The sequence below is a fragment of the Lemur catta genome, chromosome 4 (genome assembly GCF_020740605.2).
Source record: "Lemur catta isolate mLemCat1 chromosome 4, mLemCat1.pri, whole genome shotgun sequence".
Taxonomy (NCBI): Eukaryota; Metazoa; Chordata; class Mammalia; order Primates; family Lemuridae; genus Lemur; species Lemur catta.
Window position 1 is genome coordinate 41,913,934 of NC_059131.1, and position 15,679 is coordinate 41,929,612.

The following is a 15,679-nucleotide window of genomic DNA, read 5'->3' on the forward strand; positions in this document are numbered from 1 at the left end:
AAAAAATCAATATCCACTTGTGAGTTGTTTCCAGAGAGAATGGCAGTTGAGTATTAGAGAAAAATGGGGGGAAGCCCCCAACAACATAAATGACTGTGATTGTACAACCCAGAAGCAGCTGTTGCTAACATTTTGAGTACTTTTTCCATCTTTTAATTATTATCATTATTAATTCAAGCCACTGAGTTTTAAGACGAAGATACATGAAGAGTTCTGTTACGTCACAGGCAGCACCTCACCTTTGGGTTGGGCGTTGGTGTTCTTGCCTTGGGTCTCCACCTCTTCCCCTGTTCTGACCAAAGCTCTGCTTCCTAGAGAACCACCCAGAAGGTCTCAAGCCATTTCCCTCCTCCAGTGCAGGTAGAAAGCTACATGGAGCTTGCCTAAAGTTTGCTCTCCAAAACTCCCAGCCTGCCCAGGACATGCCCACAAACACCAGGAGGGTTTGTCATTTATTTAATCACCTAATGCTACGTGTAAAGGCTTGAGCTAGAAAATGCGGAGCATCTAGATGTGAGTAAGGCATGGTTCCTACTCTCTGTGGAGTCTGTAATTTAGTGAGGGAGGCACACTGTCCTTAAACAACATGGGGCACACACTGGTTAAGGCTTGAGAGCCAGAAGTGGCGAGTCACAGGGGAAGTGGCGAGCAGGGCTCAGAATGAGTGCCCGGGGGACACGAGTGCTGTCGTGTGGGTTGCTCTTACATCTAATCCTAGAGATTTTTCTGGTGTTAAGGGTCTGGAGCAGGCATTTAGGAATGGGCAGGGTGCTTGCTTTCAAAAAAGTAGTTGTCCACAGTGTTAGAAAAGCACCACGCCTGATGTGTGCTCTGGGGGAAGAGCTCCCAGGGGGACTCCACCAAGCTTCACAAAAGTAATGTTTGAGACGGATGAGCTGGAATTCGCCAGATAGCAAGTCAAGGAAGAGCATTCCAGGCAGAAGGAATATGTGTGCAAAGATGCAGAGGTGGGAAACACGGGCGTGATTAAGTAGTGAGTAAGGCTGAGGGTGCAAGGGGAGGGGACTGGAGATGCAGACCTGGGCGGAGTGTGAAGGACCCTCTCTGTCATGCTAGGAAGTTTAGCACTGAACTTCATCCTGCAGGCACTAGGTGACTCTGAGGTATTTAGAGTGAGGCATTCCCTTCCATAAGTGAGCGTGGGGTTGGAGAGCAACTGAAATAAACCAGAAGAAAGAGACGATGAGGAACTCAACCAAAAGGGGGTTATTTCAGAGATGCCAGAACGTTTTCTTTCAAGTATTTCTTGAAGTAGTGGCTGGAGACTGGGGCTTGGAAATCCTTCTGCCAGGCAGGTATTTAGTTGTAACTGTACTTGTCACCCTGGAATTGGGACTTTGTCACCTTTACAACCTGCAGGGGTTTTACAACAGATGGAGAAAAAAGCATGCAATTTATTGTGAGAGGTGTACAAGTCCCAACAAGGGCAAAGGGAGATCAGATAAGTCCCTCTCGCTTTCATATCAGGACAGTGACTGTGAATGTGGTGCCGAAGGCTTAGAGTGGTGTTTGTCACCAGACAGGACACGGGCCATTGGAGAGTGATCTAGGAACCAAGGAGGCTGACGACAGCAGCTGTTTCCCAAACCCCTTCTTTGATATTCTCTGCTTTGTTTTGTTTTGTTTTTTCCTTAAACAGTGATTTCCCCCCATTTATTCTCCTGCCAGGTAGATGAAACTACAGGGAATTTTATTTAGAAGCTACCCACACACACAACACCCGATAGAATATGTCAAATCCTACCACTACACTGCAAGGATCATTGAGGGGTTAGAACCCGTTATTATTTATATTGGAGAGGGAAGGGTCAAGAGAAAAGTCGATTTAGAAAGAGTAATTTCTGATAGGGAGGATTTATAGAAAAATATTTTTAATCGTAGTAAAATACACATAACATAAAATTTACCGTTGTGACCATTTTTAAGTGCACAGTTCAATGGTATTAGGAAAATTCACATTGTTGTGCAACCATCACCACCGTCCATCTCCAGAGCTCTTTTCATCTTGTCAGATGGAACCTCTGTGCCCAGTGAACAATAATTTCCCATTCCCCAAACCCCTGGCAACCACCAGTCTACTTTGTCCCAGTGAATTCAACTACTCTAGTTACCTCATATGGGTGGAATCATACAGTATTTGTCTTTTTGTAACTGGCCTATTTCACTTAGCATAATGTCCTCAAGGTTCATCCGTGTTGTAGCATGTGTCAGAATTTCCTTCCTCTTTAAGACTGAATAATATTCCATTGTATGTATCTACCATGTTGTGCTTCTCTGTTTATCTGTCGACGGACAGCTGGGTTGCTGCCACATTTTAGCTATTGTGAATAATGCTGCTATGAATATGGAAAAACAGATATCTCTGCAAGACTGATTTCAGTTCTTGGAGGTGGAATTGCTGGATCATATGGTAGTTCCAGTTTTAATTTTTTGAGGAACCACTACACTGTTTTCCATAGCACCCGTACCATTTTATATTCCTACAGTAGTTCACAGGGTTCCAAGTTCTCACATCCTTGCCAACACTTCTGGCTTTGTTTTGATAGTAGTCATCCTAATGGATGTTAGGTGGTATCTCATTGTGGTTTTGATTTGCATTTAGGGTAGAAGGAGGTTTTTTTCTTTCTTTCTTTCTTTTCTTTCTCCTCTCCCTTCCCTTCCCTCCCCTCCCTCCTCCCCTCCCCTCCTTTTCCTTCCCCTCCCCTCCCCTTCCCTCCTCTCCCCTCCCCTCACTTCCCCTCCCCTCCCCTCTCCTCACTTCCCCTCCCCTCCCCTCCCCTTCCTGCAAATGTGTAGGCCCTGTGTCAGATGCTAGGAACATAAAGAAGAGTAAGTCCCAGAAGGAAAGCACAAGGTCTCAGCCAGGATCAGAGGGTTGCTGCCATGGAGGGGCCTAGGTGAAGGTGTGTGTACAGAGTGGGGCCATCACTTGTGGGGAGGTAGAGAAACCTCACTATTTCTATAATTCTGCCCAAGGCCAGCCTCCCAGAGCTCTGGACGATGGAAAGGGCACAGGGAATGAAGAGGAGGAGGTCAAGGTCTTCGAAAAGCCACCTTACCTCTCTTCCTAAGGGCTCTTCCTGTCAGAGGAGGGGGTTGGGCCAAGAGATTGCTGTGGATTGAGAGTACAATACAATATTAGGGAGGAATTACATCTGGAGGATAAAAGAAAGCGTGCCTGTGAATCTTCCCTGGTCTAACTCCAGTCCCATTAGCCATGAAACATGTGTCACCCTGATATTCTTGGACTCTTGATACCCTCGTCCCCAAAATGCCTGATCTTGAGAATGTGCCCTGCTGCCTTGAGACCAGCCTCGCGCTCACAGCAGGGGCCTCGAGGGTCTGGCCAGGGTTGAGAGTGGAATTTAGAAGCAAGAATCTGTTTTATGCCTTTGATCCTGTCGAAAATGGTGACAGCATTTGCTGGAGCCAGCTGGCTTGTCAGGGGCAGGGATAGTACAGCCGCCAGGCAAGCAGCTTCCCGTGCCCATGGCAACCGCAGGTCCTCAGAAAAGCGAAAAGCACATCGATCGGCTCTTGCGGGAACATCAGCTACCGCTGAATGAAAGCTTTTGCACAGAATGCTCGAGAAGGAAAAAATATATGGACAGAGAGAAAATGTAGAAGGATATTTTCTAGATGCTATAAGTTTATTTCTAGAAATATCAGGACTATAAGATCTTTTACAAATTAACAGTTTGAGCTGTAATAGGACATTTAATTCCCATTTTCATTGCAAATATGCTGACATGTTTCGTATGTTTAGTACCAATTTTGGAATTAGTCTAACTTGTAAATTACATAGCAACCGGATTGATGTATGTGGATCACTCTGTGGACTACAAAGCTCTGTGTAACACCAGCAAGACGTGTGATTACCTTCTCAGTAATGAGAACATGTGTCTCTTTCAGTTCTCTTATTCTATGTGAGCAGACGTTTCCAGTGAATAAAAATGTGATTCTGAAAGAATAGGCTATTATTATTCTAGGACAATTATATATGCATTAAGCAGATTTTTTGCTCTTTGCCCTCAGAATATTTCAGTGGTTTTTATAGAGAGAGAGAGCGTGCTCATGCAGCAGGCAGAGAGAACAAAAAGAGTGATGACCTAAATATTTCCTCTAGGCTTAAAAAAAAAAAAAAAGTGTAATAACAGCAGTAAAGAAAATTTTGGTGGGGGAGGAAAACCACATCCATAATTATGCCTTCCTAATAGAAGAATATTTCTGGTTTGTTTTTTTTCCCCCTTCACATCCTTGGTTGCAAGGAACAAGAACCCGCTCAAACCAGCTTACATTTTACAATAATAATAAAGGATGAATTTTTTGGAAAGATGTAGAGATAACTCATAGAATCCAAGAGCAAGAAGCAACACCTTTCAAGAAATTGGCTTTAGGAATGAACTAGAAAGTGCTCAGAAACCAAGCAGGTAGTTCCTCTCTCCTCGGCTCCTGTTCTTAGGCAGCTGGTCTTGGCGTCGACTGTTCTTCTGGCTCTCGTCTCTGCCTTTGCCCCTCTGTCTGCACCGGCAGCTTTCCCTGACTCACTGGCACAAGGTCTAGTCTCAGCTGCCCCAATATGCCACGCTGAGTTCCAGAATCTACATCTCATCCCGGCTAGATACCCACTGATGCAGCTTCCCAGGTTCCAGTGTCCCAGGAGAGAGAATTTGATTATCCAGCCCAGTTTGGGCCTGGCCCCTCCTGGGTCATCGTCTGCCTCCAGAGTACAAATGTGACCTCAGGGGCCCAGCCCTTGGCAGGGGGCATGGGCCAGGTAGGTACCCCACAAGGTGACGATGACGCCACACAGCACTTCTGGTGCTTGTCTATGTCAGATTGTCAAATGTTCTGGCAATCATAAATTCCCTCACTGAGATATTTTTAATAGTTTTGGGTTTGTTTGGTTTTTTTTTTAAGTGAAGCAGGATCTTTGAAACTATGGTGTAAAGTAAGATGTTGGGATTATTCAAGAATTAACAGTCCTCTGCGTTCTCTCATGGCTGAAAATCATCTAAAATTAGCCACATTCAAATGTTTTCACTGAATCCTTTCATCCTTTATCCACAGCTTTGTTGTGTGCAGTCACTCTTGAGGGTCCTAAAAATATATCACAGATACGTTTAGTTCCTTGGAAAAGTATTGATTGCTCATTTTCTTACAGTGCTAAATGCCCAAAGATAATTAACCATTTAGCCATAAAGTCAGGAAGATGTGCCCATTTCAGAGGATACATTTAGAGATTCACTTGCTCCTCAGAGTCAAGGCAAAACTCGCTTTTCACCATGTTATAACTCACCAAATTAGAAATGATTCAGGCTGTCAGGTAAGAAAAGAGAGAACCTTGTTTTTAGTCACTCAGAAATAGACCTACACTCTGTACAATCTATAATAACTCCTTAAGATTAGCCAAGTTAGATTTCAGACCTAGGTGGTGCCTATATGAATGTTAAAGAACATGATATAAACCACAAATTTCTTATTTTGGTATTATTGTTCCAAGAAGGACATTTCAAGGCTACTAGATATATACAGTTATGGGGGGAAAAGGGCGGGGTTGGGATGAAATGTTATTATGTGTGTGTGTATATATATACTGAACTATTTACAGATGAAATGTTATGATGTCTTAAATTTTCATCAAACGAGGGAGTCAGTAGAGGTTCATGAAACAGAGTTGGCCATGTTTAGTTAATAACTGTTGAAGCTGAACAGTGGGCACATAGGAGTCCTTTATACTATTCTTCCATATATTTTTGAAATGTTCCATAAATAAAATGCTGAAAAATGCTAGAACTTATATATCTTGAGTTACTTAAATTTCAATCCATAAGAAATTGTTGCCACTGCAGGAGGAGAATGAGGAAATCTAATCTTTTTTACCATCAGTCAAAATGAATCCAAGGTTACAATTTGACATCAGACTGAAAGGCTATTTTTGCTTACCATTTTGTTTGGAGAAAGTCTTGGATTTCTTTTCAAATTTTCAATAAGATGAGGGTGGGGTGGGGAGAGAATGAGCACGTACAGTTTGTTTTGTGTGTCCTTTCTGTTTCTAAATTTAAGAGACGAATTTATGGACCTAAGTAAATGTGAATGCTCACAAGAATCTCACTTCTAAGGCCATAATTCTTGCCAAAGCAGTTTGCTTTTGCTACTTCTATGTGCTAGGAGGCAACTGGGAAAAAGAGGAAAATATTGATTTTTGTCAGGCTTTAGAAAACTCTAGCTATTTTCAGTGCAACAGAGTAAAACACATCAAGCTTGATTCTTCTGTTATTTGAAACATGTCCAAGGTCAAATTTTAAGAGATTCCTAGTCTAATAATCATAGCTTTGGAGTTTATACCATGCCATGTAATTACCCTTACATGCCCTTCTGAATAATTCAACATATATCTACTCAATTTGAGACTTAGATAAAATGAGTCAAAATAGTGGCAGCCATACTTATCATTTTATAATAAAGAGATAAAGGCAGAGTTTAATTGTCTGTTTCATTCTATCATAACAGGAAAATTATTGCAAGTTAATTCAGGTGCCAAAGAACAACTGTTTTTTGAAGCTCCAAGAGGCAAACGGCACATAATAAGACCTTCAGAGGTAAAATATCATACACAATGATTTTTTTAAATATTTTGTGAAGATTTGATATGTGCATCTTAATAAAACCTATCAGTCTTAACTACTAATATGGGTTACATTTAGTATGCCTGTAAGCTTGATCATCTCTTAAATCTGATTGCTTAATCTGGCTTCCTGATTTCTAAGGACATAGGGGTTTACCATACCACTGATGTAGCAATGTACAGTTGGTGCTCTGCTTAATTTTTCTCTGCCTGAGGACAACTAATAAGCCAACAATTTGGATGCTACATATTCCTTTTCCATTCAACATGTCATTTTGTGCAAAACTTTTTACGAGCATAAATTTTTAAAACATATTATCTCCATGTTTATTTGTAATAATAATATTATCTACAATAATAATAACAAATTTGGGGAATAAAAACTATCCACAATGTGACTATTATAGTGTTGTATCAAACTGTTTTCTTTTTTTCCCTATTTCCTCATGTCCTTAATTACATATGTTATTTTTTAATTCTTGAAATCAAAGCCTAGATAAAATTTTTGAATTTTTGAATTTTTGAATTTTTGAATTTTTGATTACAGGCCGGGTGCGGTGGCTCACGCCTGTAATCCTAGAGCTTTGGGAGGCCGAGGGGGGAGGATTGCTTGAGCTCAGGAGTTCAAGGCCAGCCTGAGCAAGAGTGAGACCCTGTCTCTACTAAAAAAAAAAAATAGAAAAATTAGCCAGGCATTATGGCAGGTGGCTGTAGTCCCAGCTACTAGGGAGGCTAAATAAGGTAGGAGGATCACTTAAGCCCACGAGTTTGAGGTTGCAGTGAGCTATGATGGGGCCACTGCACTCTACCCAGGGCAACAGAGTGAGACTCTGTCTCAAAAAAAAAAAAAATTTCTTTAATCCATAAACATCCTCCTGAAAGCTAGATTGCTTTGTGGACAAGTCTACACAAAAGGAACCCTGATGACCAAAAGGCCATTGCCTGATTAAGTGCTAGAGAAGTGTTCTTAGTTCCTGGAAACAACTTGACTTGTTTTTTGCAGGTAACCTTTGATAAAATGAACGGAATATTGCTTCCCTAGAGGAAAAGGAAGTAAGGGTATGCCACTGAGTACCAAGCATCTGCCTGTCTCTAGCTTTAGTTGGCCAGTATTACAAACTTTCCCAGTATTGTAAGGTACTCCCAAAGACATTCGGAGACATGTACATTTGTAATATTTTCATTGTTTGTAAAGGAAGCGTATGTATAGTGCTTGAGAAATATATGTTGTTATAGATGATTGCATTGTATTAATGGATGAATTGATCTCACTCCCCAGTTTGAATTTATTTATATCTTATTAGTTTTAACGTTTTTATATGGAGAAACTTTTAAGGCCTTGAGAAAGAGATATTTTTAATTGTCATTCATTCACTGAACTTTTGTTGAATGTGCCAGGCACTTTATATACCTACATTTTTTTTTTTTTTTTTTTTTTTGAGACAGAGTCTCGCTTTGTTGCCAGGACTAGAGTGAGTGCCGTGGTGTCAGCATAGCTCACAGCAACCTCAAACTGCTGGGCTTAAGCGATCCTACTGCCTCAGCCTCCCCAGTAGCTGGGACTACAGGCATGCGCCACCATGCCCAGCTAATTTTTTCTATATATATTTTTATTTGGCCAGATAATTTCTTTCTATTTTTAGTAGAGACGGGGTCTCACTCTTGTTCATGCTGGTCTCAAACTCCTGACCTCGAGTGATCCTCCCGCCTCGGCCTCCCAGAGTGCTAGGATTACAGGCGTGAGCCACCGCACCCAGCGTATATGCCTACATTTTAATCATCATGACAGCGTTACATGGTAGTTGTCAATCTCATTTTACAGATAAGGAAATTAACCCTCCATGAGAGTAATAGCATCACAGAGCTGTGATCCCAATCTAGAGGCATCAGTGTGTGACTCCACAGCCTAGACCTTGAGGCCTCTCAGATTTCTCGTGTTATTTAAGCATCGTTTTACATCACTTCAGCTGTGTAGGTCATTGCCTTCCTGGTCTAGTGCCCCAAAATAAGTATATGAGAGTAATTTCACCAAATGGTAGAGGGGGGTGAGGCCAGCTTGGGACAGATGAGCAGTTATTACATAAAAGAATATGCACAAGAGGGAAATTCATGTTCTGCTTCCCACAGTGACAGGCTCTTGCTCTGAGAGTTAATTTGTCCCTCTGTGGTGCACATCTGGAGTACTCGAGGCCGATTCCTGATGTTGGCTGGGGTGTCCCTTCAGTTAATGTTTCTTGGCTAAGCCCCTGGTGGTGCCACTGCTACAAGCACTGAAGAGGTAGCATGTCATTTGGGTCACTAATATTGTTGGGCCCTTCGACTGAGTCTGAAAGATTTTGGAAATCTCCTTTTCAAAGTTTTTTTTTTTTTTAAAGAAACAATCATGGTGAAACTAATATAAAGCTTACCCAGAAACTTGTTAACTATGACAAATACTAAAATGTCCATTTAAAATCCATCCAGTGCAGCCTGGTGTAGTTAGTAGCACTATATCAGCAGGGAGACTCTCTGCAGCTCACCACCAAACTCCCACCCTCAGCGTGCTGTCACTTAAGTGCTGTGACCTCTCGGTGCGCTTTGGTGGCCGCCTCTGCAAAATGATGAAAAGGATGTATCTTCCTGGGTTGAGGTGCTCAGGAAAAGACCCCATGTGGATTCCCTTTCCTTCTAAGCTCCAGAGTTTGAAGAAAGTTGATTTAACCCTTTTGGGTTTTATGGGTTACAGGGATCATTCTTAATGTTTCACTTGAAGTGCAATTTCTGCAGCTTCCGTCAAATTAGGCGTTTGCTTCCCCTGGTGAGCGCAGTGTCCCGATCTGGCCACGGGTGTGCTGCTGGGGTGACTGCCACTGCAGGGTTAGCAACACCAGCTGACCCTCCTTTCCGGTCCAGACAATGAAGCCAGCGCCAGCCAGGGAGTGGGGCGGACAAGGAGGGTGTCAGAGATGGGGTGTGGAAGGGAGGCAGTGGCCGAAAAGCCTGCTTCCGCCTGGCTCCCTTCCTGTGGAGGTCAGGTTAGCCTGTCATTAGGGATTGGGGACCCTACTTCCCCCTTAGAAAACTGAGGTCATTGCTGGTGGAGCCACCTTGAATCACCTTAGTGTGTGGCCCTGCCCGAGGCACCCACTTCACAGGACCAGATGCAGATTTTTGGTTCCAGTTTTGCCTGTGAACGAAAGAAACCCAGGATGTTAAATGATGAGAAATTTAAGTGACTAAACCATGTAGAGCACCTTACCGCATTGTAACTAAAACCCTGGCTGTATTTTTATCTTGTGATTTCCCTTCTAAGCAGTAACAGCAAGCAGAAAACAACAGAACTGGAGGCAAAGTGCTTTAGCAACACGTAGGGCAGTCTCCAAATCCAAAGGGAGAGGTCTGGGCTTTAATGTCACCTACAGTTCTGCAATGATTTTCTATACTTTCTAAACAGTGCTTTAAAGTACTTGTCCAAAGGACTGTAATGCTAAGATATGGTAGCAGATCTTGAATGCAAGTAAATGAGATAAATCCCCTAGGAAAGCCTAATATATTGTATTATTGTTTGTTGTTAAAGAAAAGTCTCAGTTTTATCAGGATTTAACCTATATTAAGTTGCCATGAATTTCAGACAAAACAGTTTTAAAGGATAAAATGTATATTCATTGGCAATACAATATGAACAGCTCTTCAGGTTTTTGAGATAGTCTCTATGGAGCGTAAAAGTTATTAAGCTAGCTGTAGAATCTTATTACTTTTTTCCTCCAAGGAAGCAGTCATTAAAAAAAAATTATGACTTATAATTAAAAAAAAAAAAGTTTGCTAAATGACTATCTCCATTGATCAGACTAGCTCAGTGATTATCAACCGGGAGCAGTTTTGCCCCCCAGGGACATTTGGCAATGCCTGGGGACAAGGGTGTGCTACTGCCACCCAGTGGGTGGGCCCAGGGGTGCTCTAAACATCCCGCCATGCACAGGACAGCCCCTGACAGCAAAGAATTGTCCCGCCTAAGATGTCAGTGCTGGGGTTGGGAAATCCTGACTTACCTTGTTGCGTACACAATGATAAATGTGTGATTAAGAACTAAAAAACTTTATTACTGTTAGATTTCCACAGTTCTAAAATTCTCATTTCATCTAGAGAAACATATCTGGATATTTGACAGCAGCGTTGATTTATTAAGACAATGCAGACAGCACTTTAAATATGCAAATTAGAATTCCTGTAACCTCAGCACTCAACACATGCCTGACGCTGGCAAAGTCATCATTTAGAACTATTCAGCCACAAATTCTTTAAAAAAAACACAAAACAGGAAACAAAAAAGCCCCACTGTGTTATACAAAAATATAATTTTCTTTCCTCCTTTTTCAGATTGAGAAGATAGAATGGGACACGTGGACCTGTGTCCTGGGTCCCACCTGTGAGGGGATCTGGCCAGCACACAGCGATGTGACCGACGTCAATGCCGCCAGCCTCACGCGAGACTGTTCCCTCTTAGCCACTGGAGATGACTTTGGTTTTGTTAAGCTTTTTTCATATCCTGTGAAGGTAATATTGCATGTTCATTATATATACTTGCTCAGTCTCATTAATAACCTCAAATCTATCTACTATATCTAAGTGGATTTAAGTTTTGGAGGCATGAGCAATCGATGTTATTTATGGTACCATTTATGCTGTACGAAAACTCCCTGACAGTATGTTTTCGTGACCAATTTAAGTGGAATCCACATGGCATAGAATTCCTCCTTGAAAGGCCATTAGCGGTCATCAAATCTAACATCTCATAGACTGTAAAGTAAGAGTCATCTTTTCCACATCTCAGACCAGTGCCTTCCTACCTTGTACTCGCTACCTCACAAAGCAGCCCAATTCATTTTTAAATAGCTCCAATTGTTAAAACGCTTTGTTCTACATTGAGCTGAACTCTTTCCTCCTTAGACAAAGTTCTGCCCTCTGAGCCATCACTGAATAATTCCCGTACTCTCACAGTCTTCGTATGTGGGATGATATCTGACTCCCTGAAGTCTCATTTTTTTCCAGCTTAACATCTCCAGTTCCTTCAGCCATTGCCCACGTGCCATGGTTTCCAGCTGCCCCATCCCTTTAAGCACATTTGGTTTTATCAATTCCTTCTTAAACTATCTCATCTAGAACTGAATTCAGTGCTTCAGATGTAATCTGACCAGCTCAGAGCACAGCGGGACTGCTGCCTTCTTGGTTTTGATTTTACATTTGTATTAAATCAAACTAAAATGGCATCAGTTCTTTTGGCTGCCACAGTACACAATTGAATCATAAATGTCATGCTCAAAATGTTCATCCTGTACTCACACAATTGATTTTCTGAAATCTGAGTACAAAATTTTGTTTTTACCCAAAATGTTTTATTTAATTTCATTGTTGCATCCTGTCAATACTTATAAAGTACCTTTTCAAAATATTTACTGTTCCTTTCAGCATCATGCTATCTCCTGCTTTCATAATTGTTCTAAATCACAGAAAGAAAAAAAAAAAAAACAGGAATAACCAAACACCAACACCACATACCTACCCCCCATTCAATTTGATATTCAATTAATCCACACATTTAGTTATAGTTCTTCAATTACTAACAGGCATTTAAATCTAGCTGTATGAATATACAGCCTAATCCAACAATACCCTTAAATCCCTGGTAAATATCTTGCTAAAAGCCAGATTGATCATGTCTCTGTCATTCCTACTCTCTCATTCTAATAAACCAACTGATAAAGATGTGAGGTTAGTTTACAGTGAACCCGTGTTACTGCCTGGTAATCACTAGTTCCTTTTCCAAGTTTTTATTGAACTTCTGTGTAATAGTTCATCCTAGGATTTTCTAGGGATTGCACCAGCTCATGAATCAATATTTGCCAGTCTACTTGTTTTCCCTTTGGGATACAGAAACCTTATTGTATTTGGTGCTTTGCCTCTCGTGATTTCTACACTCTTCAGCTATTACCAACATTATTTCTGTGGTCACATTTGAGACTGTGCCCATGTAAATAAACACTGTTTTACTCTTTCTGGTTTGAAGAGCATTATCTTTGACAGATGAGTAAATCTGTTTTCTATTCACATAAGCCATTTGATCTAAGAAGTGACCCTAACTTTTCTCTATATTGCTTCTGTCCCTAAATACAGGTTTAAAATCCTTTTCAGTGGTCTTAGTTTTTGACTTTAGCATTCCTGAAACTATATTTAAAGGTCACTGTGAGATTTTGTGTTTATCGTTGGTTGTTCATTCCTCTTGTGCTTTATATGCTTTAACTTGAACATACCCATTCCCTCTGCAGCCACTTTGGTTACTTTGGATTCTTTTGCTTTTCTTTTGTTACTATCTGGTCAAATTATCATTTTGAGTACCTTTTCTAAAATACACATCTGCTTATATCACTCTTCCCTTCATCGTCCATCTCAAATCAAAAGCCACCTGGTTACCTTCTATCAATACCCATCATGTCTCCTTCATTTTTACCAGCCCTTCCTATTTGATCAGAATTCAGTTCTAACTAGCCATTTTCCTTGCTATTTCTACTTTTTGAAAAAATTGCTAGCAGAATAAGTGAAGTTAGTGATACCCTGGTTTTAGTAGACTAAGGATTTGGGAGATATTTAGAAAACTGGAGCCCCCATGGTACTACTGGATCTTGCTCCTGTGCTGGGTTTATTATTGGTCCTGGGAATTCATCATCTACCTTCTGAAAGTGATGAGGTGGGCTGTCTATATCAGGTATTCCTCAGACTCCCAGAGTTCCAGGGAGGTGCTTCAGGGCCCACCCAGGAAGTTCTGGGCCCCATCCCTGTTTCAACAAGGGATTGTTATGTATTTTGTATTTTAAACATTGTGTTTCTGTGTAAGACTTTCTACCAAGACTTTATTGTGAAGCTTTTCAAGCCTACAGATAAGATGAAAGAATGATACAGTGAACCCCTACCAACCGATAACCTAGATTCTATAATTCAAAGTAAATTATAGAATTAGTTAATAAAAGATCTCAAATAACCTAACTTTGTACTTCAAGGAACTAGAAAAGAACAAAGTAAGATCTAAGTTAGCGGAAGGAAAGAAATAATAAAGATTAAAGCAGAAATTAATGAAATAGAGACTTACAAAGACAATAGAAAAGATCAATGAAACTAAGAGTTGGTTTTTTTGAAAAGATAAACAAAATTGACACACCTTTAGCTAGACTAACCAACAAAAAAAAAGAACTCAAAATTATAAATGAAAGAAGAGACATTACAACTGATACTACAGAAATACACAGGACAATAAGAGACTACTATGAATAATTATATACCAACAAATTGGATAACCTAGAAGAAATGGACAAATTTCTAGAAACATACAACCTGTCAAGACTGAATCATGAAGAAACAGAAAATCTGAACAGACCAACAAGGGGTAAGGAGATTGGATGAATCAGTAATCAAAAACCTCTCAGGAAAGAAAAGCCCAGGACCAGACAGCTTCAGAAGTGAATCCTACCAAGCATTTAAAGAAGAATTAATGTACCAAACTCTTCCCAAAAAATTGAGGAGGAGCGAACACTTCCAAATTCATTTTATGAGACCACTTTACCCGCATACCAAAGCCAGAGAAGGACACCACAAGAAAAGAAAATTACAGGCCAGTATCCCTGATGGAACATAGGTGTAAAAATCCTCAGCAAAATACTAGCAAACCAAATTCAACAGCATATTATAAGAATCAGACACCATGATCAAGTAGGATTTACCCCTGGGATGCAAAAGATAGTTTAACATATGCAAATAAATGAATGTGATACACCACATTAACAGATGAAGAATAAAAATTATAAGATCACCTCAGTAGATGCAAAAAAAAAAAAAGCATTTTACAAAATTCAACATGGTTTCATGATCAAAAACTTTCAAATTAGATATAGAAGGAATGGACTGCAACATAATAAAGGCCATAAGTGACAAGCCCACAGCTAACATCCTCAATGGTGAAAAGCTGAAAGCTTTTCTTCTAAGATCAGGAACAAGACAAGGATGGCCACTCTCACCACTTCTATTCAACATGGTACTGGAATTCCTAACTAGCAGTTTGGCAAGAAAAATAAATAAAAAGCATCCAAATGAGAAAAGAAGTAAAATTGTCTCTGTTTCCTGACAATATAATCTTATATGTAGTAAAGCCCTAAAGACTCCACTAAAAAACACCGTTAGAATTAATAAACAAATTCAGTAAAGTTGCAGGTGTTACAAAACGACCATATAAAAATTAGTTACATTTCTATACATGAACGACAAACTATCAAAAAAAAAAATCAATCCAATTTACAATAGCACCAAAAAGGATAAAATACTTAGGAATAAATTTAACAAATGAGATGAAAGATCTGTACGTTGAAAACTGTAAGACATTGATGAAAGAAATTGAAGAAGATACAAATAAATTAAAGATATCTCATGTTCATGCATTAGAAGAATTAATATTGTTAAAATGTCCATACTACCCAAAGTAATCTACGGATTCAAAGCAAATCCCTATCAGAATTCCAACAGAATTTTTCACAGAAATTAAAAACACCCAAACAACCCTAAGATTTGTAGAGAACCACAAAAGACTTGCATAGCCAAAGCAATCTTGAGAAAGAAGAACAAAACTTGAAAGTGTCACACTTCCTGATTTCAAACTATATTATAAAGTTATAGTAATCAAAACAGTGTGGCACTGGCATAAAAACAGACATGTAGACCACCAATAAAACAGAGTGGAGAGGCTAGAAATAAATCCACACATTTAACTAATTTTTGACAAGAACACCAAGAATACACAATGGGGACAAGACAGTCTCTTCAATAAATGATGTCAGAGAAACTGGATATCCACATGCAAAAGAATAAAATTGGACCCTTATCTCATACTATATATAAAAATTAACTTAAATGGATTAAAGACTTAAATGTAAGACCTGAAACCATAAAACTCCTGGAAGGAAACAGAGAAAAAGCTCCTTGTCATTGGTCTTGGCAGTGATTTCTTGGATA

The 15,679-nt window shown here is 40.1% G+C and overlaps 1 protein-coding gene across 1 annotated transcript in view; it reads left to right on the plus strand.

Annotated features, from left to right (window-relative positions):
* Window positions 1–15,679, plus strand: part of EML6 (EMAP like 6) — a 227,285-nt gene that overhangs the window by 167,916 nt on the left and 43,690 nt on the right. Inside the window, exons 24-25 of the mRNA XM_045549610.1 lie at window positions 6,535–6,623; window positions 11,006–11,182. Of these exons, the coding sequence (XP_045405566.1) occupies window positions 6,535–6,623; window positions 11,006–11,182 (266 nt within the window). The remainder of the gene's footprint in view (window positions 1–6,534; window positions 6,624–11,005; window positions 11,183–15,679) is intronic.